Below are 26,077 nucleotides of genomic sequence, written 5' to 3' on the forward strand. Positions count from 1 at the left end.
TGAGGTTGGATTCTTTACCAGTAATAATGTAGGGTTTAGGTGCACATGCCCAGAAGGGAGTGGAGTAGCCTAGATGGATCATGGGTAGGCACTTGCAGAAACCCCATGACCAGGCCCATACCAAACACATATTTACTGGATTACAGGAACTTGCCTGAAAAAGCCTAAAACCAGGCTGAGTTTGAAGGACTTTGTGGGTTTTCAGATTTGTGCATTTTTTGTATAAAATATGACAGTTTGTTGTTTTTGCTGTTATTTGAGAATAAGTAAAGTGTAATCTTAACTGACATCTTTGTTTTTGCCCCCCTCCCCTGTGTTTCCCTTTCTCTCACCCCCATCCTGACCCATTGTCACACAATCTTCCATTACTCATCTTGCTCCTCACCTTCACAATTTATTTCCAATCTCACACCCGCTCCTCCTCTTGTCTGGCTTCATTTGCATCTCGTTCCTTTTCATCTCTCAATTTCTCTCCTCATTTTCCCCTGTCTCTTTCATTTCACCTCTCTTCCCAACCCCTCCTTTCTCTCTACCTTGCTTTCCCCTTATCTCTCTGTCCAGTCCTCTTTGTACAGTGCACAGAGTTCGTCCCTCCAGCTGATAATTACACCGTGAGTCAAGGGGATAACGCCACTCTTAGGTGAGTGTGTCTACTTCTCCGTCAATGTTCCAACCAGATGACTCTATTTCTTGACTCTACAGAAGGCCGGAATGTGCCTGCTGCACTGGTTAAAGCTTTCTATACAATTTACTTTTGTTTTATTGTACAGCAAACAATACTGCCCTGACGGAGGGCTATGCACAGCTGCATAGGCGCCATCGCCACATAACACTTATTTATCAACACACAAAAAAACGCCTTGTCTCGTCAGGCTGGAATTGTTTCATGTGTATCAGGAATTCGAATGCCACATCTGAGTTGGCAGCTGGAACAGATGTAGAATGGTACTTATTTCTGCATTAAATAGACACTAATGGTAGAATGCAAGTTGTTCCTAAATAAAAGATTGCATTCCACAATGTCGAGATAGATGTGTTTAAGTTTCTTTAGATGTAACACAACTTTACTGTCTTTCCTTTCTTTTTTCTGAAGTTTGGGGGAACTGATTGTCCCTACTTCCTGGTCAGAAATCTGTAGCCTCAATAAATAAAAAAGCAAAAGAAAAAGTGTGTGATGGCTCTTGTTCCCCTACCCGGAATGCCCATCTGTTGAGTTTCATTAGGAAGGTTGGTCTCTTCGTAGAATGGTTGGTAATGGGATAGCATTTGGCTAAAATGTCTAATAATGGAGACCAAATGGAATGTATTGATGATGAGGAAATGACAGAAATTGGCACACTGTCATCTGTTCTGGTTCAGAGTTAAATTTAGAGATGTTTAAGATTTGGAAACAGCACTTGGGAATTGAGAAAAAAACAATGGCTGGTTTTGAGTCATCGAGCTGGAAAGGCTCTTGAGAATTCTGAGGATTTTGGGTAAGAAAGTTTTAAGATAGTTAAGGCTTGTATAAGTATGTTCCAAGAGGGAAGTTTGTGGCACCAGATAAAAAGGATGGGATGAAGATTCTGGTATCACTTCCATAAAAGCTTTCAGGGATAGGGATTTCCAAAACTGTTGTGGTGAACCCAATGAACATTCATATGTTTGTTCAACATATGATGTAACATTAAGATAAGACTGCTGTCTTGTTGAGATGATTGTTTTAAGAACAGACAGGTCATCTGAAGAGAGCAATTGGATTTTTGGATAGAACATAATCACTTGGAATGATCTCAAAGATTGCCTGTAGACTTAACAGAAATTACATAATTGAAAAAAGCTAAAGTTCATCAATTTCAACTCCTCCAAATGAAAACCCAGCATCCATACACATACCCCTCCATTGTTCTACAGGACCATAATTGTCTAACCTGTTTGATAACAGAATGATCAGTAGACAATGGCATGATAATGTCTTTCCCAGTCATTTACTCAGCATACATGAGCAGATTATTTTATGAAACCTTACATATGACTATCACTGTGTACCACCTATCTGATTATTACTCCATCACAAAAAAAGGCCTTTCTGCTTGTTGCCTCATGTCCAGGTTCCCTTTGTCTGCTTGTTAATCCATTTTTAATTTCCTGGGTCTGCTTGTATTTCCATTGCCTAATTTCCTGTCTGCTGGTTGTCTCATTTATGAGTTTCCTGTGTTGGATTGTTATTCCGTCTCACTGCTTGGTGCTAATTCTCTGTTTTGCCTGGTGTCCAATTTAGTAATTCACATTTACCTGTTTATTACCCCATCTCTTAGTTTTCTGCACTTGTTAATTGCTATTAAATCGTTTAGCTTCTTGTGTTGCCCCATCTCTTCTTATGCAATAACAGAACTAGTAGTTCCCCAGCCTTCCACCCAGGCCCCCCCCCCTCCAGAACCAATTTCTGTGCAGATGCCCATCAGCGGACCCTGAAGGGGTTCAAGTCAGGGTGCAAACCTGCTTCACCCCCAATAGTTCTTCCACTGTTCCAATGCCCGCTTGTTGCCCCAGGTGATCCAATCTTATATGAGGCTTTCCTTATGGTTGCCTGATTCAAAATCTGATATATATCTATCAGGCAGGTTAGAAAACCTCATAGGACAACAACCACAAACATACATAGGTTTATAGTATGATGCAGTCGTTGGCCCATGGTTCAACCAACTGGATCAGCCAGAGTTTGTCCAGAGGCTGAATGGCAACAGATTTGCTCAATTTCTCAACCTCAACAAACATCAACAAGTTTATGCCCAGCTTTAGTTCCCTTTACTTGTTTATGGCTAGAATAAATTCCTAAAGGCCCTCATACAAGTCCCGATAAAAGCTGCCAAAGCTTATTGGCCCATGTGTGGAAAGTTGGCCAGATCTCAATCGGGAAGGTTAAAAAATCCCATCAGATCACGGCCGTATCTGTGCGTCTATGCGGTCCCACGATCCGACCGGCCATATCAGATCCATTCTGATCCGATCATTGGGCCCTAGGGCCAACGATCGGATCAGCCTGATATCACCCACTTCAATATGGGCATTTTGGTGAGAGATCCGCTTGTTTGGCGATATAGTCAAACAAGTGGATCTCTACGTCTATGGCCACCTCAAGAGGCTATCCAAGGATCTTTAGGGTGCCATTCTCACAATGCCGGAGCTCTGGCTTAGCATCTGAGATCTGGTGTTATTTCAGTTTTTCCAAGATAGGGATAGATTGGCTAAGTAGCAAAAGTGTGTCCCAGTCCATGTCCCAAACACATAGACATTGATTTTCTCATTTAAACTGCTCTAGACAAAGGAAAGTTATTTGCTGATTGGCTACTCTAGTTTATTGCAGAAGAACAAACATTTTCCTATGTAATAACACAATCCCAGTACTTTCTACACTATTCGTTTACCATCTGGCACGGAACCCCTCGCTGTCCTCATTTAGCTTTTTCAATTCTGAATATATTTCTTGTACCAGTAGTTCTGAATCTGCTGAATTTTAAAAATCAAGAGGGAGAACTCCAGTGAAACACCTTCTGTGTGTGTGTGTGTGGGGGCAAGTGCAGCAGGTTGCAGCCATACAGATCCAAATCCAGAACTCAGCAGAGGCGGATGAACGGGATGCATTGTGGGAAAATTCACCCATGCAAGTAATTCTGTCCAAATGTTCTGCCGTGCAAAGGTGAAATATCTAAGCAACTGACAGATTTGATTAGTTCTTTCAGTACGGCTATTAAATTGGGTAAAGTAACAAAATGCTGGGATATGCTAAACCTTTACATTATGCTCTCCCTGGCACAGGAATGATCTGTATACCCCCCAAACTCCGCTTGCAAAACGTAAGTGCGGTATGAAATTTCATCAAAGGGGAAATTCACCTCTAATTTAACTTTAATATATGGTATGATGGAAGTGATCCTATCATCTGTACAATTTATTTTGGGTTTGTTTGTTTTATTTAACTCTTTTAAGTCCCTGAATACAAAATACTTCACATTCCATTGTATCTTTTGTATTCTGTTCTATGCCGAGGATTATTTTGGCACAGTATAAATACATGGTAATAATACTAATAACAATAATTACAATAATAATAAAAAAGCATGCTTGTAGCCCCTTTTGAAATAATTTGGTGATCTAAATGCTGTTATATAATACTTGCACTACCCTCCCTTACCCCCTTCTTTTACATGATAGTCAGGATCTGAGTTTAGTCTGAGTGTTGGGGCATTTTCCTGGCATTACATTTATATAAAAGAGCAAGACATTGGGCAGCGCCGATTCTAAGTAAAGTGCCACCCGAGGCGGCTCCTGCAATGCCGCCCCCCTCGCCGGCTTACCTGTCGGGAGGGGAGGCAGGTACACTAATGCGGAGAGCGCAATTGCGCCCTCTCGCATTAGTAAAGCCGAATTTCCGGTTTACAAAAAGAAAATTCGGCTCTTACAGGTACCAGTACCAGGAGCGGCTTTTTGCCCCCTTGCTTGCATATCATTCAGATACAGGGATGAGTGAATTTGTTCGCCAGGCATGGATATGACGTGAATTTCCGCACTTCGGCAGCTGCAAATTTTTTTTTGCAAAAATTCACCTCAACAATAAAAGTTCCTCATGTAAAAATGTTTTTGATGACCATTGACTTTAATGCATTTGGACAAAAGAGTTGCCAGTGTAAATGCGTAAAAATTGGAGCCTGTTGAAATTATCTTAATGCTTCAATTTAGCAAATTTTTTTGCCGTTTTGGGAATTTTTTGGCAAAGGGAAATGGGACAGATTCGCTTTTATAATTTATATTTATAAACATGCTCATGGGAAAAAAAGCCATAGTCGTGTGAATTGACTCCATTCAGAGTTCCTTGCCAGGGGCGATCCTGGCCCCTCCGGCGCCTGAGGCAGCTGCTGCCCCCCCTCCCCCAGAAATTCGCTCTTAAAGTACCAATAGCAGCATTTTTGCTGCCCCTGGTACCCAGTGGGGCGCTGCCGCCTGAGGCGACAGCCTCAACTCGCCTCATTGGCGAAGCACCCCTGGTCCTTGCATTCAATGACAGTCCTTACGCTTCCATATAGTGTATGTTTGGTACCAGGGGGGGGGGATTGTTGTCCCGGGTCCAGAGGGTTTTAGAGCTTAAGGGCTTCCTTGATTAGCCGGGCCCCCCTGTTGTCACAGAGCTGCCGACTTCAGAAGGGAGGGCGGGAGCACAGATGACCGCATCTTCTGTCCATTCTCTTCCATTATTGGTCACAAAAGTTAAGTCCCCGTTGAGCTGCTCAGGGATTGGATAGCTGAGGTTGGAACTTCCCCTCCAGCTCATCCAATCTCCATGCGGTTTGACTGGGACTTAAAATTCTGTGACTGAGGATAAGGGTGGTCCCTGTTATTGTATGGGGGGGGGAACCTTGGCCACCAGTTTGTTTTTAACTTCTGAGGTGGTTGGCCACAATTTAAACAAATGTTTGAGGGGGGCCCTGGGCACCAATGTTTTATATATGTGGGGGCCCTTGACTATGAATTTTTTTTAATTAACAAGTGGGGGCCCTGACCACCAATATTACTTTTATGGGGTGCCCTGACCACCAATGTTTTTATTTTTTATTAATGTATGGGGGTTCCTGACCACCAATGTTCTTTTTTATTAACATGTTGGGGCCCAGGAAATTTTGTTGTATGGGGCCTTGTGATTTCTAATGGCAGCCCTGTTTGGTACGCTCAGCCTACTATAATGAATAGTGCACCAAAACGGTGAGGAACCTCAAACTACTAACCACCTCCAAGCTGGCGGTAGCTCCAGTGCTCCTACTATGGCCATCGTTAATGTAAGAATCAGGTGCAGACATCATTTGGGTGCCAAACTCCAGAAAGTACACCATTCCGATTTACAAAATCGATATAAGAGTCGGAAGAAGCTTTCCCCTGGAATGTTATAGAAAAACCCATTGTATTCTGGAAAAAAACAAAACATTGAGAATTGCATCCAAAATTATACACTGCTCTGAAATGCCCCCTACGACTAGGGATGGGCAAATTTGACCCATTTCATTTCGCCAAAAATTTGCCGCCAGCGAAATGTTGCAGAAGTCTATGGGCGTCCAAAAAAAATTGACGCGCCGCAAAAATTTTTTGGTGCACAACGCCATACAAGTCTATGGGCGTCATTTCCTTTGCGAAACAAGGCGAAAAAATTCGCCCATCCCTACCTATGAGGTTTACAATGTCTACTATTATCATAATTAATATATACTTATCCAGCCGAGAAACCTGGGAAATACCCGCTACACAAGGCTTTTGGTTCTTCCTTTTGTTTTTTTCCCCATTTCTTTATGCTGATCTGTGATTGATCTTGATGTTTAAGAGATTACCCATCATAATCACAGGTGGTATTATATAGAAGTGTCAGGTTTTGGAAAGCAGTGGTCCTGCCCAAAGTCAATAGTCATTTTTTAGAGGGAACGCCCATAGTTATGGGAATACTTTCCACCTACCCCTGCTCATATACATTCATCTTAATGACTTGCACAACATTGAGTGGTAGTGAGGGACTGGGAAGATAGTTCATCTATAGCAAAGTTCACCAACTTACATTTTTGTTATATTGTGAGTCTCAACACCCCAATTTCTTCGTGCTTCTAACTCTTGTTTGTTGAATGCTCTTTATAAAGCTTAAAAATGCATTTTCAGAACACAGAGAGCCAAATATCTATCGACTACAGACTCAAACAGTTTGGCAGACTAGATCAATCTGATGCAACAACGGCAAAGCCAACACAAAGGAATCCTCAAGCAGTTTGGTAATACTTTTATATTCAGAACATTGGCTTCTTGAGGACTCTGTTGTGTTGGATTTGCAAGTTGTTCCATCAGATTGGTCTTCCCTGTCCAACTTCTTGAGTCTATTGGATCACAGGATCCGACCTGCTGCAAAAGGTGTTATCTGTGTGATGACTTGCTACCCCTGGGAATTAGGTAGATTAACATGAAGGCACTAACTAAACAAGCATTGGACCAGAATTAAACATTTTGAAGGCCCTGTCACAGTAGCTCTTTCATGTATAACAACTCCATTCTGTAATATCATAAGTGTTCTGTTCTGCATGAAAAATAAGGGTTTAAATCCATATTTAGACCTCAGAGTTTGCTTTCTCCTAATTACATTTTTTCCATCTAGTTTAGTTAAAGTGCAAGGATTATCAATGCAGATTTGCTTTGTTTTAAACCCAAAAGTGAGCCAGCGGCTTAATAGTTATACTTACAATCCTACACAAAATCCCAAGAGCAGGGAAAAAAAAACATATGTTTTGTTAAATGCTCAGGTGTAAAGAGGAGTTACGGGATATCAGATTAAATAATATGAAGAAGGGAATTTTCATTTACAGGAATTAGCCTGTGGTCAGTTCAATATAGGCTTGCTTTATTTTTCTTTTAATCCATTATAAGAAGTAGCCCAGGAGGCTAAAAATAGCCAAGGCTATCCACGCTGCTAAGTCACAAAGCATCAGGCCACGGGGAGGAAGCTTACTGCCGCGCCAAAGAGAAAAGAATGTGAGGACTGCTGGAGGATCCTTGCAGCTCCATTGTAATGTAGCAGATTGGCAAACAGCAGAAGCTGGGGAATTAAAGGGCATAAACAAGCATTCAGAATAGTTCTGGAGAGGACAGCAGGAATTAACCCTTTTAGAATGTGCAGGACTTGCAAATGGCATGGTGCAAATTATTGTCACACCAAAGGAGTCTTCTTAATTGGTATAGGTATAGTAGGGAGAGATGGTGCCTATAGTAACAGTGGGATAATAGTCTCTGGGAAGGGAGTGTGACTGTGGGATAGCAGGTATAGTAGGGAGAGATGGTGCCTATAGTAACAGTGGGATAATAGTCTCTGGGAAGGGAGTGTAACTGTGGAATAGCAGGTATAGTAGGGAGAGATGGTGTCTATAGTAACAGTGGGATAATAGTCTCTGGGAAGGGAGTGTGACTGTGGGATAGCAGGTATAGTAGGGAGAGATGGTGCCTATAGTAACAGTGGGATAATAGTCTCTGGGAAGGGAGTGTGGCTGTGGGATAGCAGGTATAGTAGGGAGAGATGGTGCCTATAGTAACAGTGGGATACTAGTCTCTGGGAAGGGAGTGTGGCTGTGGGATAGCAGGTATAGTAGGGAGAGATGGTGTCTATAGTAACAGTGGGATACTAGTCTCTGGGAAGGGAGTGTGGCTGTGGGATAGCAGGTATAGTAGGGAGAGATGGTGCCTATAGTAACAGTGGGATACTAGTCTCTGGGAAGGGAGTGTGGCTGTGGGATAGCAGGTATAGTAGGGAGAGATGGTGTCTATAGTAACAGTGGATAATAGTCTCTGGGAAGGGAATGTGACTGTGGGATAGCAGGTATAGTAGGGAGAGATGGTGTCTATAGTAACAGTGGGATAATAGTCTCTGGGAAGGGAGTGTGACTGTGGGATAGCAGGTATAGTAGGGAGAGATGGTGTCTATAGTAACAGTGGGATAATAGTCTCTGGGAAGGGAGTGTGACTGTGGGATAGCAGGTATAGTAGGGAGAGATGGTGCCAATAGTAACAGTGGGATAATAGTCTCTGGGAAGGGAGTGTTGCTGTGGGATAGCAGGTATAGTAGGGAGAGATGGTGCCTATAGTAACAGTGGATAATAGTCTCTGGGAAGGGAGTGTGACTGTGGGATAGCAGGTATAGTAGGGAGAGATGGTGCCTATAGTAACAGTGGATAATAGTCTCTGGGAAGGGAGTGTGACTGTGGGATAGCAGGTATAGTAGGGAGAGATGGTGCCTATAGTATCAGTAGAGACAATAGCCTTTGGGAAGGGAAGTCTATAATTTGTTGTTGAAAAACATTTCCAGTTATTAGCCAGCAGCCAAAGCTTTAACAACCATAGGGCCATAACTGATGAGTGCTATAATGGGTTTTGCCTGGGCCCCACCACCATGAAAGGGCTACATGGCTGGCATAAAATAATAAGACCTGCTTTATACAGAGCAAACAAACATACAGTACTTGAAGTCAACATAGTTTTCCCGAAGTTTATTGTAAGTCTGCCCCCTGCTGTACCAAGAATAAGTGCCAGTATTAGAGAATACCCTCCTTGTGACCTACTCACTGCTAAGAGCAAGCCCCCATCTCCATCTTTATTATATTGCTGAATAAATGTAGCCCGCTGAGTCTTTTTGAGATGGTTCTATTAGTTAAGCTACTCAAGAAAGCCAGACGCAGTTGTAGAGTCTCCCACAATGTGCCAGGTAATTTAGCATTCTTTGAACTACATCCGAGAGAGCTGGAATCCTTTACAAACACATATCTCCATTCATAAGCGAAGCAAATAGACTATAAAGTACAGAAAGTGACATTACATTCATGGATAAAGAAACAGAGGTTTCCTACGTTTGCCAGAATGTTAAGGTGATCATTAAATTTCCTAAGTAAAGAGAGTTCAGTAGACATTTCTTTAATAGAGATGCAACAGGAGGGGCAAAGGGATGAGCCCAATATAAGAATGAATTGGGGATGTTGTACTATTGTTGCTAATATAAAATAAACCTTTCTGCCTGTCTGAAGCATGTGACCCTCCTGTGGAATTATTCTCTACCAATGTGGTAAGCTGATTTTGGAGGGTCCTAACAGGGGTGAAGCCTATAGTTACAGTAGGATAAGGGTCTCTGGGAAGGGATTGTGACTGTGGGATAACAGGTATAGTAGGGAGAGATGGTGTCTATAGTAACAGTGGATAATAGTCTCTGGGAAGGGAGTGTGACTGTGGGATAGCAGGTATAGTAGGGAGAGATGGTGCCTATAGTAACAGTGGGATAATAGTCTCTGGGAAGGGAGTGTGACTGTGGGATAGCAGGTATAGTAGGGAGAGATGGTGCCTATAGTAACAGTGGGATAATAGTCTCTGGGAAGGGAATGTGACTGTGGGATAGCAGGTATAGTAGGGAGAGATGGTGCCTATAGTAACAGTGGATAATAGTCTCTGGGAAGGGAGTGTGACTGTGGGATAGCAGGTATAGTAGGGAGAGATGGTGCCTATAGTAACAGTGGGATAATAGTCTCTGGGAAGGGAATGTGACTGTGGGATAGCAGGTATAGTAGGGAGAGATGGTGCCTATAGTAACAGTGGATAATAGTCTCTGGGAAGGGAGTGTGACTGTGGGATAGCAGGTATAGTAGGTAGAGATGGTGCCTATAGTAACAGTGGATAATAGTCTCTGGGAAGGGAGTGTGACTGTGGGATAGCAGGTATAGTAGAGAGAGATGGTGCCTATAGTAACAGTGGATAATAGTCTCTGGGAAGGGAGTGTGACTGTGGGATAGCAGGTATAGTAGGGAGAGATGGTGTCTATAGTAACAGTGGATAATAGTCTCTGGGAAAGGAGTGTGACTGTGGGATAGCAGGTATAGTAGGGAGAGATGGTGCCTATAGTAACAGTGGATAATAGTCTCTGGGAAGGGTTGTGCCTTTTATTATTGCTATCGCTGTATGATCCATCTTTTTCCATGCTCTGGGCCAGATAGCATCTGTTCAATGTCTTTGAGGTATAAATTAAAAGAATATGATGATATCATAGAATTAAGTCTATAAGTCAAAAGGGCAAAATCTCTGTATGGTCACTCGTTGGACAGTTCTGCTTTGGGGAACTACAAGCCACAAATGAGCCCCTGCTGCAGTGCTATTACACGTACTAATACAAACACTATGGTGGTGATTTTTCAGTGATTCATTACTAATCAGTTTGTGCTCTGAGCTATTGTGTCTTCTTGTCCCCCCACAGCTGTTGTCCATGGGTAAATTCAGATTCTCAGTCTTTACTGATGGAATATTGCAGAGGATGGTTCCATTGTGCTACTGTATATAGTTTTTCTTGCTGGACATGATTAAAACCCTGTTTACGGGGGAAGAGTTGTTTTTTCCCTCGTGGCTGAAGGCTCTTAGAACACTAGGAATAGGCTGAGAATTCAGGAGGATTGATGAAGAGATAGGTACATGAGCCGCAGACAGCAGTGAATGATAGTATAGATATGGGGGGAGATATAGCTAAGCACTGAGCATTAACAGATTCACAAGCCGTTAGATAAGGTCTCCCGTGTAGCTTTGCTTATTATTATATTTTATTTATAAGGCATCAAAATCTTCTTCGGCTGCTCTGAGCGCAGAGACCTCTTGTTGCTCTGACCTCCCATAAAATGGCACAAAAAGATCACATGAAAAACCCCCATCACGTCCCTCCATTTCCCAGAGGAGCCGGGGTGGATGTGTACCCTCCTTCTCCAATATCTCTGCCTCCAAAACCGCTGCAAATGGACTAACTCAATTATTCCAGTGCTGTGTGTCCGACAGATGTCAGGAGAGAGAGAGAGACAGAGAATGCCAGAATAAATACCCACTGGGGAATGAGATAAGCAAGGTAACTCTGCCAAAACCCCTTCACTGCCAGAGCCACTGTCAGTTGGGACTATTGATGGAGCCCGCTGTAGGGACGTTGCAACTGCCACCGTGTTGAGGGTGGCAGTAGCTCCAGGGCTCCCCACGGTCTAATGTGTTCTAAAGTATAGAAAAGTAGACACAGCATTCTACCCTGTGGATTCATTCTAAATATACAGATATAGAATCTATTACCTTGAATGACTTTGGTTTCACGATAAGGGGGTTTTTCGGTACCGTATATACTCGAGTATAAGCCGTCCCGAGTATAAGCCGAGGTACCTAATTTTACCTCCAAAAACTGGGAAAGCTTATTGACTCGAGTATAAGCCTAGGGTGAGAAATGCAGCAGCTTCTGGTAAGTTTTAATCAAAAAATTGAGGGTTTCTGCTCCCAATAGAGGTGCCGGCGTCTCGTTTTTGGATGCCGGCGACCATTCTTGGACGCCGGCAAATATTCTTGGAGACTACTCTTGGACGGCGGTGACTATTCTTGGACGGCGGCGACTATTCTTAGGCGCCGGCGACTATTCTTAGACGGCGGCGACCGTTTTTGCGCTTGTCCCGAGTATAAGCCGAGATAGAGTTTTTCAGCATATTTTGGGAGCTGAAAAACTCGGTTTATACTCGAGTATTTACGGTAATTTGGATCACCATACCATAAGGCTACTAAAGCACATTGAAACATTAAATTCATCTATTTTGCTGCCAATAAGATGCATCGGTGATGGGTTGAATCTCTCCCGTTTAGCTGAAGAATTCATGAATTTCCTGCGAAATTCGCGAACGTGAATTTTGACGCCCGGATCACTTTTGATGCCCGCATCAATTTGCTTCAATTTTGACGCTCGAAGAATTTTGATGCAACAGTTTTGACACGAGTGACTGTTCCGACGCGGGTCCAAATTTTTTAGACGTTGGTGAATTTTTGCAGCAGTTTCGCAAATTTATTCAGCATCGGCGAAACTCGGAAATTCGCCGCACATAAGCGCCTGGAGAATTTATTGGCCGCGCATTCTCGCCTGCCGAATTTATTCGCCTATCACTATCCTGTGATACTGAGCTTTCTACATATCGGGTTTCCAGATAAGAGATACAATACCTGCAGTCCCCACAGTGCAGATGCCATGTATATATTTAATCTCCAGACCTATGAGGCCCTTATTCCAGCCTTGCCTTGCTTGCTTTGCTTTGTTCCCCTAGTTGGGTCCCCCCCTTTCTCTATTGATTGTGTGGCAGCCTCTTTTGTAGATCCAGCCCTGTATGCGATAGCATTAAACATGTCAGCCGTCTCTCAGAATCACATCATGGTTTCTTTGTCAGTCTGATAAACCAAAATCAGCAGGTGTCAAATTTGTGAAGGCGAGAGCCCGATGAAATGGCTTTTTTTCCCCAGTACAGAAATCAATGCTGTTCATTGAGACAAGGACTCCGTAACATTGAGTGTTGGTTTTTAGATATTTTTTCTATTTGATTCTTTCTTTACATGTGGCAGGAACAGAAATACATGTGGGAAAACACTGATTCAGTCTTAAGGGGGTTGGGAAGATGGGTGGAGAGCTCTTGGGCTCATTGGGAAGCAGCAGAAACTTGCATTTGTCCCAATACCTGGGGTCATCAAATCCAAATCATTGTTCTTTAAGAGAAAACACAGTATTATCATCCAAAACACTATAATAATTGTTGGTAGTTAGACTTGAGAAAAGAATGATCCACCTGGACATCAGTTCCATATCTCCTGGTAGGTCCAAGTCTTAACCTACCCAACAAGTTAAGTTTGCTGCCAGTGCCAGATGTCTTCTCCAATATCTTAGGCCACTTTAAAGGTTTTGGAGCTGTAGGCTGGAATGATTAGCAGAGAGCTCTTGGGCTCGTTGGGATCAGCAGAAAATGCATTTGTCCCAATACCAGAGGTCGGTAAAGCTAACCCTTTAGAAGAAAATACTTGAACCAAATCATTGTTCTTTAAGAGAAAACACAATATTATCCTCCCAACACTGTATTAATTACTGGTAGTTAGACTTGAGAAGAGAATGGCCCACCTGGACCTCAGGATATCTCCTGGTAGGCCCAAGTCTTAACCTACCAGTTGACTTGAGTTTTCTCCCAGTACCAGAAGTCTTCTCCAATATCTTAGGCCACTTTAAAGGTTTTGTAGCTAGAGGTTGGAAAGATAGACAGAGAGCTATTGGGCTTGTTGGGAGGAGCAGAAAATGCAGTTGTCTCAATACCAGGGGTCGGAAATGCTAAGCCTCTGGTAGATGGTTACAAGTCCAATATTGTAGGCCACTTTAAAGATTTCTGAGCTGTCCAATTACAGCCTGGCAAAATTCAGCCATCAGGAACCCATTTAATACTCTAAGGCCCTACACCTGTAGAAACAGATACAATTGGGTCCTATAAATGATGGGACCATGCACAGTAGCACCACTATCAATCTCTAATGGCTCTTTTTCTTAGTAAGCCAAACATATAGAGATAATTTAAGTTGGAGCTGAAATGGGGTGGAAAGTAGGGGCTGACAAAGAATGGGTGGGAAAGGCAAGTAAAGAGTCTCAGAGACAGAAGATGAGGGAAGAAAAGAAAATGGATAGGAGATCAGACGAAGTGACAAGGAAGTATAGGAGAATAGGAAAGAGACACAATGATATTCCAAAGGTGGGAGGCACAGCTCACACTCATTGTACAGTATAATAAAATGTAATTGGTGCCTTAACCAACGGCCCCTGTAGAACCTGAGATCACAAGGAAAAAAAGCCCTCGCTACACTTTCCTAAAACTATCTCTGTTTCCCCATTATAATAGAGCTTAAATTATACAATGTTGTAGGTTGTGACTCAGTAGGATGAGACCAGGACATGGACTTGTAATTGACTAGAATATCTTTCAGAGACAGGCACAATACATAGTAATATGATTTAACCTCTAGTATTCTGCTTTATACTGTAGATGAGCCGGCTTTTATGTATTCCCTTTCTATTTCGGGTTTTTGCAAAGAGAAACATCAGGCTGCGTGTGTGTGCATACATTTGCTCTGGTGACAGATCTAGTTGTATCGTTGTATCTGTGCGCAGAGATAAATATGGCTGCGAGTATGTCCTCAGCAGGAGATAAATGTATACGACATAGTAAGACACATAGCTTAGCGAGATACGGCTGGCTGCCTGCATTCTTAGAAGACAAGGAAAAAGCTTAAAATTCGGAACAGAGTGGCTACAAAAATAATGTTTGGTTTCTTTTTGAAAAGAGAGGTTGCTGTAGCCTCTTGGGTATCTGTATTTACACACAATCATAGACAGAAGCATGACTACCGATGACAGCCTAGATACTACCCATTTTTAAGATGGAATGCTACTTAATGCTCCAGTGCGCCAGTTGCAGATAAAGAGAATTAATAATTTCTAAATTCAGGGTGGAAAGCAAAACCAGCCATGGGTGAAACCGTACACAAGAAGAGCAGCATACAAAGGGTGCCCTGTATTTACCCCTTGTCAAGGCAGATATTAGATACATGGCACCCATGCAGAGATGGCAGCACTTAACCCAGACTAACCTCCAGCCTAACATTTTAGCCACTGTGACCCCATCTGCTATTTGTGTTGGGTTTGTAACGTCACAGCATGTAGGCCTTATATTCAGATGAAGAACTGTTGATAAGTACCCTCAGCCATGCCAGGATATTTATTCATGGGTAAACATATAACTTTCCACTAAACTCCCTTTAATAGCTAATGTATATACAGTAGAAAGTATTTCCCCTATGTGGTATACTGGCTATTCTATATAGGGAGTACTTCCCATATGTGACTATTAAGATAACTCATCTACAGAATGCTTCCCTAGAGAGTAGAGAGTAATTCCTCAATGTAGTTTCCTTTTAAGGTTGCTCAGCTAACCTATATAGAGTATTACCCCTACATGGTTGAACAGCTAACCTATCTAGAGAGTCCTACCTCTATTTTGTTGTTCAGCTAACCTATCTAGAGAGTACTACCCCTATGCGGTTGAACAGCTAACATATCTAGAGAGTACTACCCCTATGTGGTTGCTCAACTAACTTATCCAGAGGGTTCTTCCCCTATGTGGTAACTTTGCTAAATTCTCTAGAGAATGGAGAGTAGTTAAGGGGCGAATTTGTCCTGTTTCGCTTTGCTTAAAAAAATCGCGAATTTCCAGTGAAATTTGAGAAACAGCGAAAAATTTGCAAAACGCCGCCAGCATCTTGTTTTGGACACCAGCGTCCGTTTTGGGACACCAGTGAAACGCGGGAATTCTCAGTGAATTCGTGCCTGGCAAATAATTTACTAATGGAGAGTTGTTCAGATCATCTAGAAAGTACTACACCAATGTGGTTGCTTAGCTAACCTCTCTAGGGAGTACTACCCATTTGTTTTTGAACAGCTAACAGAGTACTACAGCTAGAGAGTACTACCCCATTGCGGTTTCTAAGATAACCTTCTAGAGAGTGCTACCCCTCAGCACTCAGCTGCCATATCTAGAGTGTAGTTCTCCTATGTGGTAGCACAGCTAAGATATCTAGAGAGTTTTTCGCATATGCCATTCCTATGCTAACTCAACTAGAGTGCATGTACCCCAATGTGGTTACTATGCTAACTTATCAAGGGGGTACTATGTAGTCACTTGACTAACGTATGTAGAGAGTACTTCTCCTTTTGGTTTCTAAGCTACCTTACCTAGAAAATACTATATGTTCTGACTTATCTAAGGATTTCTTACTCTGTATGGTTGTTGTAATCTATCTAGCGATTATGTCCCCTATGTGGTCACTATGCTAAATGTTTAAGGGGGCACTTCCCCTATCTATGTGAACCCTAGTCTAATTCATCTAGCGAGTTCTTCTCCTGCATGGTCTACTTTATCTAGGGAGAACTTCTCCTATGAGGCCACTAAGCTAAACTATATAGGGAGTACTTCCCCTATGTGGCTACTAGACTAATTTACCAATGTATTTTCAACTGAACACACAACTATTTGGACTTGAAAGGATTCCCCGATTCATTTGTGAAAATAAATGTGAATGGATAAAGCTACAGTGCAGAAGTGTTCTCATTCAATAGGGACGATCGGGCTGAAGTTTATCTCTGACCTCCGGCTGCCTTTTGCCTTTTAATTCCACATCAAAATATGCGTTTGTGCCAATGCACAGTGTGCCCATTCATTCCCGGAATGCCTTGAGAATGTAGAATGGGGTCAAAAATGTACTGAAGCATATCTTTCTCTGTTTATAGATCCAGAGCCCTTTCAATGTATCATAAAAGAACTGCATGTCTATAACTGGTTATTGTACGATGTTTTCCTTTCCTGTTGGATTATATAATTACTTAACGTGCAAGAGATATGACCCACGCTGATCCCATGGAAAGGTCCCTGCCCAGAATGACAGTATAAGGGTGTAATGCTAGTTAACTGGCTGGTCCATTTTTGAGTGAAAGGGTTTTTTTTTTGTTTTTTACCCGTTCTTCAGCCAATTAGATGTCATTCTGATTTACTTAAAGATTCTAAGATTTAGTTGAGTGATATTGATTGATGTTTGTCTTTTCTCAGCCTTAGTCACAATGCTCAAACTTTTTTTTCTTTTTCTGCGAATTTGTTGATGGCTGAAAATCAATATGGATTCAACGCAATGGCATTTTAATTGCCTGAAATGCACCAAGTTTGTTTTGATGGCTTATAACATATTCTGTGCCTAATAGCTGATCTTGCTGTCTCCGCGCAGAGCCAGCCCAAACCGTTTTTTTTTTTTCACTTGATACGATGAACCTTGGAGCTTTTTTTGCTTAGAGCCTGACAATACTATATGTAAATGGAATTGCATTATCCTTCCGAGTGTGCATTTACAGATCAAAGTCTTTGCTAATTTGTGCGGATACTCGAGGGGATTCGATTTTGGGCTTACTGGAAAATCATACACGGTCATGGTGGGCTGTGGTTATTTGTTTATTTGATAATGTTGTCAGCTTCCCTTCCAATCATGAGCACTTCAAGAAAACAGAGCTTCCTTCCTTGCTCAGCAGGTTCTGTGGATCCTCTGCAAATGGCAATCCATCTGAGGTGAAGCAGTTCAGGACCTTTCCTACTCCATCACTTGAAATTTTATTACCAAGGAAGAAAGACTGCTATGATAAAGAACTCTGTGGGATGATAAAAAGAGAGATTGCTCGTGAGATAAGAGATGGAATTAATTCAATCTCAGGATTTATTGCAGGTTTAGGATACCTGTTGATGGACTGATATTTATCAGTGGAATGATTACCTGTAGAGCTGCCTAACCCTAATACTTGTCTTCTCCAAGAGATGGATATAAAATACTTCAAGAACATTATTTTATGAGTTTACTTTAACCCCACACCTAAGAAAAGCAATTCTTATGCCCCTTGATAAACAAATAAGTCTCAATTAAAACATTCTCATCAACCACATTTTGAATTATCACCCTAATGTTGTAAGGCAATTTTTATTCAATGAACTGCTTTATCATCTGTATGTGTGTCCTCTTAAAATGATCAGTTGGCCTGGTCAACCTCTGGTGCAATGGCATTAAGCAGAAAACTTAACCCACTAATTGATGCAGTTCAGCCTATGGATTTAGTCACTGGCTACCCTAGAGATGCATGAGCCCCCACTACCTTGGAGTTTTTCCAACTGATTTGATCCATATGTATGCTGAGTTACTACACGTGATAGAAGGTTCCCATAAGAAATGGGCCAAGGTTTTTACTTCTCAAAAGACAAGAAATTAGGTAGTTGTGTGTCTCCACAAGAGAGCTATGGTCTATGACCTATGAGTTTCCCCTAGATGAGGGGCCGATTGCTTTTCTTGGTTTTCGAGAGACCAAGTTGTTGCTATTTTTCTAAGAGTCCAGGAGTCAAAGCTTTTACTAAAATCTTACCAGAAAAGGGACTCATGGGTATTCCTAGGTTCCTTAGATACCAAGGGGCAAAGGAACTACTTGGTTCCACAAAGATAAGGAGTCAAAGGTGTTGCTAGGTTCTCAGTAAACTTTGGTCGTCCAAGGATCCTAAAAGGCAAACAGAGTTTAGCGAGATTTCAAATGAGCAATGGTTAGGTTTATACTGGGTTCTTAAGACAGAAAAGACTAAGTTAGGTACAGTACATAGTTCCCAAAAGATAAGGGAACACGGGTGTTACTAGTATTCAAGAAATAAGGGGCCAAGTGTGGCAGTAGATGCCAGAGATGCGGGGGACAAGGAGATTACTTGGTTCATAAGAAACAGTAGGTCAGGTTGTTGCCAAATTTTTGAGAAACCAGGGGCAAAGAGATTTATTAGGTGCCCATGAGACAAGGGACCAAGGTTCCTATGAGTCACAAGGTATGCTTGTGAAAGAGACATTGCAAAAGTTGAATTAATAAATTAAATTAAAGCATAGCAAAAACTCGGCCCCTCTAAAAAGACAATTTTGCAAAACACTGTTGGGTTGTTAGGTGTTAGATTAGTTACATTAGTCCCTAGAACTTACCTTACTTCCGAACGGCACTTTATAACACAGAGAATGGCACAGATATATAACTAGCCTAGAGATGGAAGTAGGGGTCATGCTTCCTATGTGAGGATTTTATTTTTGGCAAAGGTGATTAGGTGAATACCACAGCATGTCTGTATAATGGGATTAATTAAAGGGTAAACACCAATAAAATAACTGCTTTATCTGCATCCGTAAACCTTCTGCAGGATGGAGTAAAATATTGTAAATGTTGTGTTTTGGTTCCATGGTTCCCCTAGTCGAGTTATGTCTTTCCGCTTGCTTGGAGCGTAGCATTTCAGCTAATCCGAGCCCTGTTTCACGGAGGCAACACATTTCTTCAGGTGCCCAGTGTGCAAATAGTTCACTGTTGATTTGGTTTAGCCCTTTACTGTGCTGTACTATTAGGTCTTACAGGGATAATATAATCCAGTTATGCAAGAGATGTAGGGCCCATTTGCCATTCATTGGGAATTCTATATCCTATGCACCAAAGAGCTCGTCTGTACAGAGCTGAAAGTCTGCTATACAGTGTGTTTAATTCTGCTTTTCTCTTCCCCTGCCTTGGCCAACTCTGGGCAGTTCATGAGTTAAAACCCAATTACCCTTGATTTTACTGCAGGTTCTTATGGTAAATACCAAAACAAGGGTATTATTATGGTTTAGCCTTAATGTATAGAGTACTGGTGCCAGTACGTAACTACCAGGGGTGCAATGCCTTCACCCTCAGAGGGGGGGGAGCAAAGGTTTAAGGATCGCAAATGATTCAAATTACAAATGTGCATGTGTCCAGGGGTTTGGGGTGCTTTGGGGTGGGGATCCGGGTGCAAACCCTGCTCCCAGTCTTGTGCAACCTTAGTTACACCACTGGCTGAGGCCAGGCATAAATAACAGATGTTGTTGTCTGAATTTCCAGCTGCAATTACCCACTTACTCAACATTAACTCCATGTCATGGTTTATATTTAATAAAGCACATCAGCTCTACTGCTTAAGGTCTGTATTCAAATATATTAAAAGAATGTTTTGTTAAATAGAAGGGCAGGACCGATGATTAGATTGGACTGTCCCATAGAAACTAGTCCTGTTGCTATGATATGGTGGCTCAGTGGGTGGTATTGTTGCTTTGCATCATTGGGGTACTAGATTGCACGCTCCTCCTGTGTCTGACTGGGTTTTCTTTAGGAACCTATAGTTTCTTCCAACCCTCCAATTAATTGACTCTTTTGGTGAACTGAAACCTTAGATTGGGGCAAGGAGATGAATAATAATAGTCCTACTATTGCTTATCTACATTGTGTGCAATTCCCAGGACATGCATCTTTATTGCCCCACCCTTTTCAAAAAAAAAAAGCTCTGAGGGTGCATTTTCCCTTTCCAAATACCTGGTGGAATCCAATTCAATTTGGTGAGCCAGAGTCAGGAAGCTTCCATAGGATCCAATAAGGAACCTGTATTGCTACTAAAATCTAACGCCCCTCAATGACCTCTCATTGCAGCTAGATCTGTTTTATGAAGCCCCGAGAATTCTGCAATGCACATCACAGTAATCAGATATAGAGGTCATCAGTAGCCCATTTGTTTCCTTTCCCTAGCCAAGTAATAACAACAATAAGCAGCGGTACATTACATGTAACTAATAATAACCCAGCACATTGGCTTGCCCGTTTGATTGATTGTTCTCATGCATGACTTGCATGATTGGCCTCCTACAGCTGAAGGGCCTCAAACCTGTTTTAATTTTTTTCAGGCAGTTGCATCTTTTAAGCCCCTTGTGCGCACAACTGCCTTAAAAAAAACAGTACACCTAGGGCTGACCTTGGTCTCTTAGAGCCTTAGGTCCACCGGAGAACCTGACATTATGGACCCACTCTCACAAAAAAATTAGATATAGATTGTCTCAAATGTTCTAGGTAGTAATAAGGCCCACAATAAAAATACAGATGGACTGACCTCCCCCTGGGAGATCCTCTGGTGTTCCGCCCAGCCTTGACTACTGCCACAATTCTCCTTGGAGTTTTTATTCAGGGGGTTTCAATAACAATGAACCTCTTTTACCAAAAATGGGGTACAACATCCAGCACCCAACGCAGGTTGTACCTTTTATAGAGCGGGGCATAGGCCACAGGGGCTTGTTCTGGCAACATGATGGTTTATTTGCTTCAAAGTATCTGTTTTTGCCTTTAAATCTTCAGTGGGGGCAAATTTATTTATATGAAAACAACATTTCCAGAAGGGAAAAAAATGGGCATCGGACTTCAAGGAAGGGGTTAAGAGAACAATATCCAATTTTCTCCGAGCAAGCTTGTCCTTGTATCCATCGAATGAAGCAGCAACACTGCGACCTGCTGGCCACTGACATTGGAGCACAGTGACTGCCAATGAATTGAGACCCTCCTCGGGGGATACTTAGCCTGCCTTTCATTTCAGACTATCCATGCTTCTTATTAAAGGCTGATTTTACTGGGTGGCAGAGCAGAATTGTGTAAATATGTTCACGCCATCCCTCCAAGGGTAAGTTCACTCATTAACACCTTACTTGCCGCTAGCACTGGAAGATCGGGCATGACTTATAGTGTATAAATGGGAAGGTCTTCTTCTGGATTGGTTAGAGCGATGAGGACCTAATTTAGTGTTGAACTGTATCATCTTGCACCATCATCACCATATTGTCCTGCTGTCTTGTACAACTGTCTCAATTTTGCCTTACTGAACCAGTTATCCCCTAGTCTTCGTACATTCTCTTTGCAGTTCTTCACTTTGAGCATTTGCCCCTATGTGGTCTCCTCTGGGATTTCAGTCTGGTTTGTGAATGATGGGCAGACTGGTAGGACTTCTCAGATACATATGGCTACATAACTAAACGTCCAAATGTTCCTTTGAGGCTTTCAGTCCAAAACGAATGGAAAAATGAGGCATGTAGAGTGCATATATTAGGGTGTGTGCTTCCCATGTCTGTTTATAAAAACAAAACAAGTAGGGGGCACCATCGTAGATCTGAGTAACTATGACTAGTAACTGATTCTGAAGTTCATCCATTAGAATTTTACTTACTTTGCACCGTTTTATAATGAAAGCCATCAAAAAAGTCAATTTACCATCTGGGTGAAAATAAGATACATTTCTCCTTGATGCCAACTAGGCAGAATTCTCTTTGGATCAATCACCAGCTGTTAATCAAGTATAACCTTGAGAATCTTGTGTCACTAGAATCTTGTCTCTGAAACTCTTCGGAATAATTATTTCATCAGGATTTACAACCTGGCTCGGCAAGTCATTCAATAACCAGTGTCTTTATGGTGCCCTTCGCCTTTCTGGAAATGAGTCCTTTCCCAGCCATTTAACGTATGTACCCTCCAAACTGGCTTCCTTCAGACTGGATTCCAGCCAGGGCCCTATATGCAAGGAGTTTGTATGTTCTCCATGGGGCAAATTCACTAAGCGCCGAAGCGCCGAACGCTAGCGTTAATTCGCTAGCATTTGGAATTTTCGTTAATGCGCAAATTCACTAACGAACACTGGCGTAGTTTCTCTAGTGTTACTTCGCACCCTTACGCCAGGCGAATTTTTGCTAGCGATGTAACTACGCAAATTCACTAACTTGCGCAGTGTACTGAACGCTACCTTTTACGCTAGACTTCCTTCGCCACCTCAGACCTGGCGAAGCGCAATAGAGTAGATAGGGATTGTTTCAAAAAAAGTCAAAATTTTTTCGAAGTCCCAAAAAACGCTGGCGTGTTTTCTACATTATGGGTGATAGGCTGAAAAAGACCGAAAATTTTTTTGGGGCTCCCCTCCTTCCCCCCTACATTTCCTGACTCATGGCAACTTACCTAGACAGTGGGCACATGTGTAGGGCAAAATAAAGATTTTATTTGATGATTTGAAGGTTTTCTAGGCATTTGTAGTGATTCTACGTATTCCTCCATTTAAATTCAAATTTCGCGCCGTATGCAAATTAGCCTTCGCTAGCGTAACTTTGCTTTACATAGCAAATCAACGCTAGCGCAACTTCGCAACCTTATGCTACCCCTGTGCGCAACTTCGGATTTTAGTGAATTTGCGGAGCACTGGCGAAACTACGCCTGGCGAAGTGCGGCAAAGTGCAGTGAAGTGCGGCGAAGTTGCGCCTGGCGCAACTTCGCATCTTAGTGAATTTGCCCCCATATGTCTAGGTGGGCTTTTGCTGTGTACTCCAGTTTCCCCCACACTCCAAAATCATACAGGATGGGTAACTAATTGCTGAGTAAAGTGGTCCTATTGTGAGTGAATGTGAAAGGGCCCTTAGATTGTAAGCTCTTCTGGGGCAGGGACTTGTGTAAATGAAGGATAGTCTTTGTAAAGCACTGCAGTAATGTGTCAGTGCTATATACTGTAAATGCCAGTCAATATATATCTAGGCAAATTATGTATCTATGCAGGTTTCTTCCTGGCATTTTCTGCATAGTGTTGTTACAGTTTCATAAATACGTAGGCCCCTTAATCTGCAAATTCTCTGGCTGAATCAGTTACGTACCATGTCTCAATTTATATGAGATTCACAGCTTGCAAATCACCCTGATTTGAAATGAAATGCAATTTGTACTAATCAATTTTCCCATCTCTATGACAACTTCATGGTCATAATGTGATAACAGTGCAAGATACGAGAGCTTCAGAGCATTTACAGATCTGTGTGATTCCCCACTCACTGTGACCGCTGTGTTGTTGTTAAACAGGGACTTTTTCATTTTCAGGGAAAGAATAAACATTTAGTTAAGGAAAATTACATAACTAAAAGCCCCATCTTTTTAGGTCCTCAAAGTGGAGCCTTGACTGCGATTTGGCAAGGGACTTTGTCTGGAGAGATGGTGTCTATAGTAACAGTGGATAATAGTCTCTGGGAAGGGAGTGTGACTGTGGGATAGCAGGTATAGTAGGGAGAGATGGTGCCTATAGTAACAGTGGGATAATAGTCTCTGGGAAGGGAGTGTGACTGTGGGATAGCAGGTATAGTAGGGAGAGATGGTGCCTATAGTAACAGTGGATAATAGTCTCTGGGAAGGGAGTGTGACTGTGGGATAGCAGGTATAGTAGGGAGAGATGGTGCCTATAGTAACAGTGGGATAATAGTCTCTGGGAAGGGAGTATGACTGTGGGACAGCAGGTATAGTAGGGAGAGATGGTGCCTATAGTAACAGTGGATAATAGTCTCTGGGAAGGGAGTGTGACTGTGGGATAGCAGGTATAGTAGGGAGAGATGGTGTCTATAGTAACAGTGGGATAATAGTCTCTGGGAAGGGAGTGTGACTGTGGGATAGCAGGTATAGTAGGGAGAGATGGTGCCTATAGTAACAGTGGGATAATAGTCTCTGGGAAGGGAGTATGACTGTGGGACAGCAGGTATAGTAGGGAGAGATGGTGCCTATAGTAACAGTGGATAATAGTCTCTGGGAAGGGAGTGTGACTGTGGGATAGCAGGTATAGTAGGGAGAGATGGTGTCTATAGTAACAGTGGGATAATAGTCTCTGGGAAGGGAGTGTGACTGTGGGATAGCAGGTATAGTAGGGAGAGATGGTGTCTATAGTAACAGTGGATAATAGTCTCTGGGAAGGGAGTGTGACTGTGGGATAGCAGGTATAGTAGGGAGAGATGGTGCCTATAGTAACAGTGGGATAATAGTCTCTGGGAAGGGAGTATGACTGTGGGACAGCAGGTATAGTAGGGAGAGATGGTGCCTATAGTAACAGTGGATAATAGTCTCTGGGAAGGGAGTGTGACTGTGGGATAGCAGGTATAGTAGGGAGAGATGGTGTCTATAGTAACAGTGGGATAATAGTCTCTGGGAAGGGAGTGTGACTGTGGGATAGCAGGTATAGTAGGGAGAGATGGTGTCTATAGTAACAGTGGATAATAGTCTCTGGGAAGGGAGTGTGACTGTGGGATAGCAGGTATAGTAGGGAGAGATGGTGCCTATAGTAACAGTGGATAATAGTCTCTGGGAAGGGAGTGTGACTGTGGGATAGCAGGTATAGTAGGGAGAGATGGTGTCTATAGTAACAGCGGATAATTGTCTCTGGGAAGGGAGTGTGACTGTGGGATAGCAGGTATAGTAGGGAGAGATGGTGTCTATAGTAACAGCGGATAATAGTCTCTGGGAAGGGATTGTGTCTGTGGGATAGCAGGTATAGTAGGGAGAGATGGTGCCTATAGTAACAGTGGGATAATGGTCTCTGGGAAGGGAGTGTGACTGTGGGATAGCAGGTATAGTAGGGAGAGATGGTGCCTATAGTAACAGTGGATAATAGTCTCTGGGAAGGGAGTGTGACTGTGAGATAGCAGGTATAGTAGGGAGAGATGGTGTCTATAGTAACAGTGGATAATAGTCTCTGGGAAGGGAGTGTGACTGTGGGATAGCAGGTATAGTAGGGAGAGATGGTGTCTATAGTAACAGTGGATAATAGTCTCTGGGAAGGGAGTGTGACTGTGGGATAGCAGGTATAGTAGGGAGAGATGGTGCCTATAGTAACAGTGGATAATAGTCTCTGGGAAGGGAGTGTGACTGTGGGATAGCAGGTATAGTAGGGAGAGATGGTGCCTATAGTAACAGTGGATAATAGTCTCTGAGAAGGGACTGTGGGATAGCAGGCAAAGGGGCACTTGGATATAATGGGTCATTTGCTTCAGACCACTCAGGCCTTCTAGTAAATGGCACATCGGTAGCTGTCACTTTTTGAAAACTCCAGATAACCGGCAGGACAGTAACTGCACATACAATAATATTACATTACATGCGAATACATTATGTACTTCCCAAAATGTAGGCCTTGTCTCAAGAGAACCAGCATGAGAGAGAGAAGAGAATCAAACTAATAAAGTGAAGGGATTGAAATGAACTGTTCAGTGGAGAAGATGAGACTGGAGGCAGAAAAGGTGAAAATAAAGTAGTGAAGAATAAGAGAAGAAACAGGATAGAAATGGAAAACCATTTGTAAGAATCATTTGTGTTCTAGAGGGGCACTGAGATGACACCACATCCCATGTCATAACATAATAGCTTATAGCACCCATATACTATATTTGTGCCCCTTATAACCAAACTCCCCTCTGCTCTGCTTCTTTCTACTAATATGTTTAAGTTTTATCCTCTTTAAACAGCATT

General features: G+C 42.4%; 1 protein-coding gene across 2 annotated transcripts in view; it reads left to right on the plus strand.

The window, feature by feature from the left end:
- LOC108696824 (igLON family member 5) overlaps positions 1–26,077 on the plus strand; it is a 244,087-nt gene that overhangs the window by 158,011 nt on the left and 59,999 nt on the right. For both annotated transcript variants that reach the window (XM_041569720.1, XM_018226482.2), the window contains exon 2: positions 562–640. In XM_041569720.1, the coding sequence (XP_041425654.1) occupies positions 562–640 (79 nt within the window). The remainder of the gene's footprint in view (positions 1–561; positions 641–26,077) is intronic.

This window comes from Xenopus laevis, chromosome 7L (assembly GCF_017654675.1).
Source record: "Xenopus laevis strain J_2021 chromosome 7L, Xenopus_laevis_v10.1, whole genome shotgun sequence".
Taxonomy (NCBI): Eukaryota; Metazoa; Chordata; class Amphibia; order Anura; family Pipidae; genus Xenopus; species Xenopus laevis.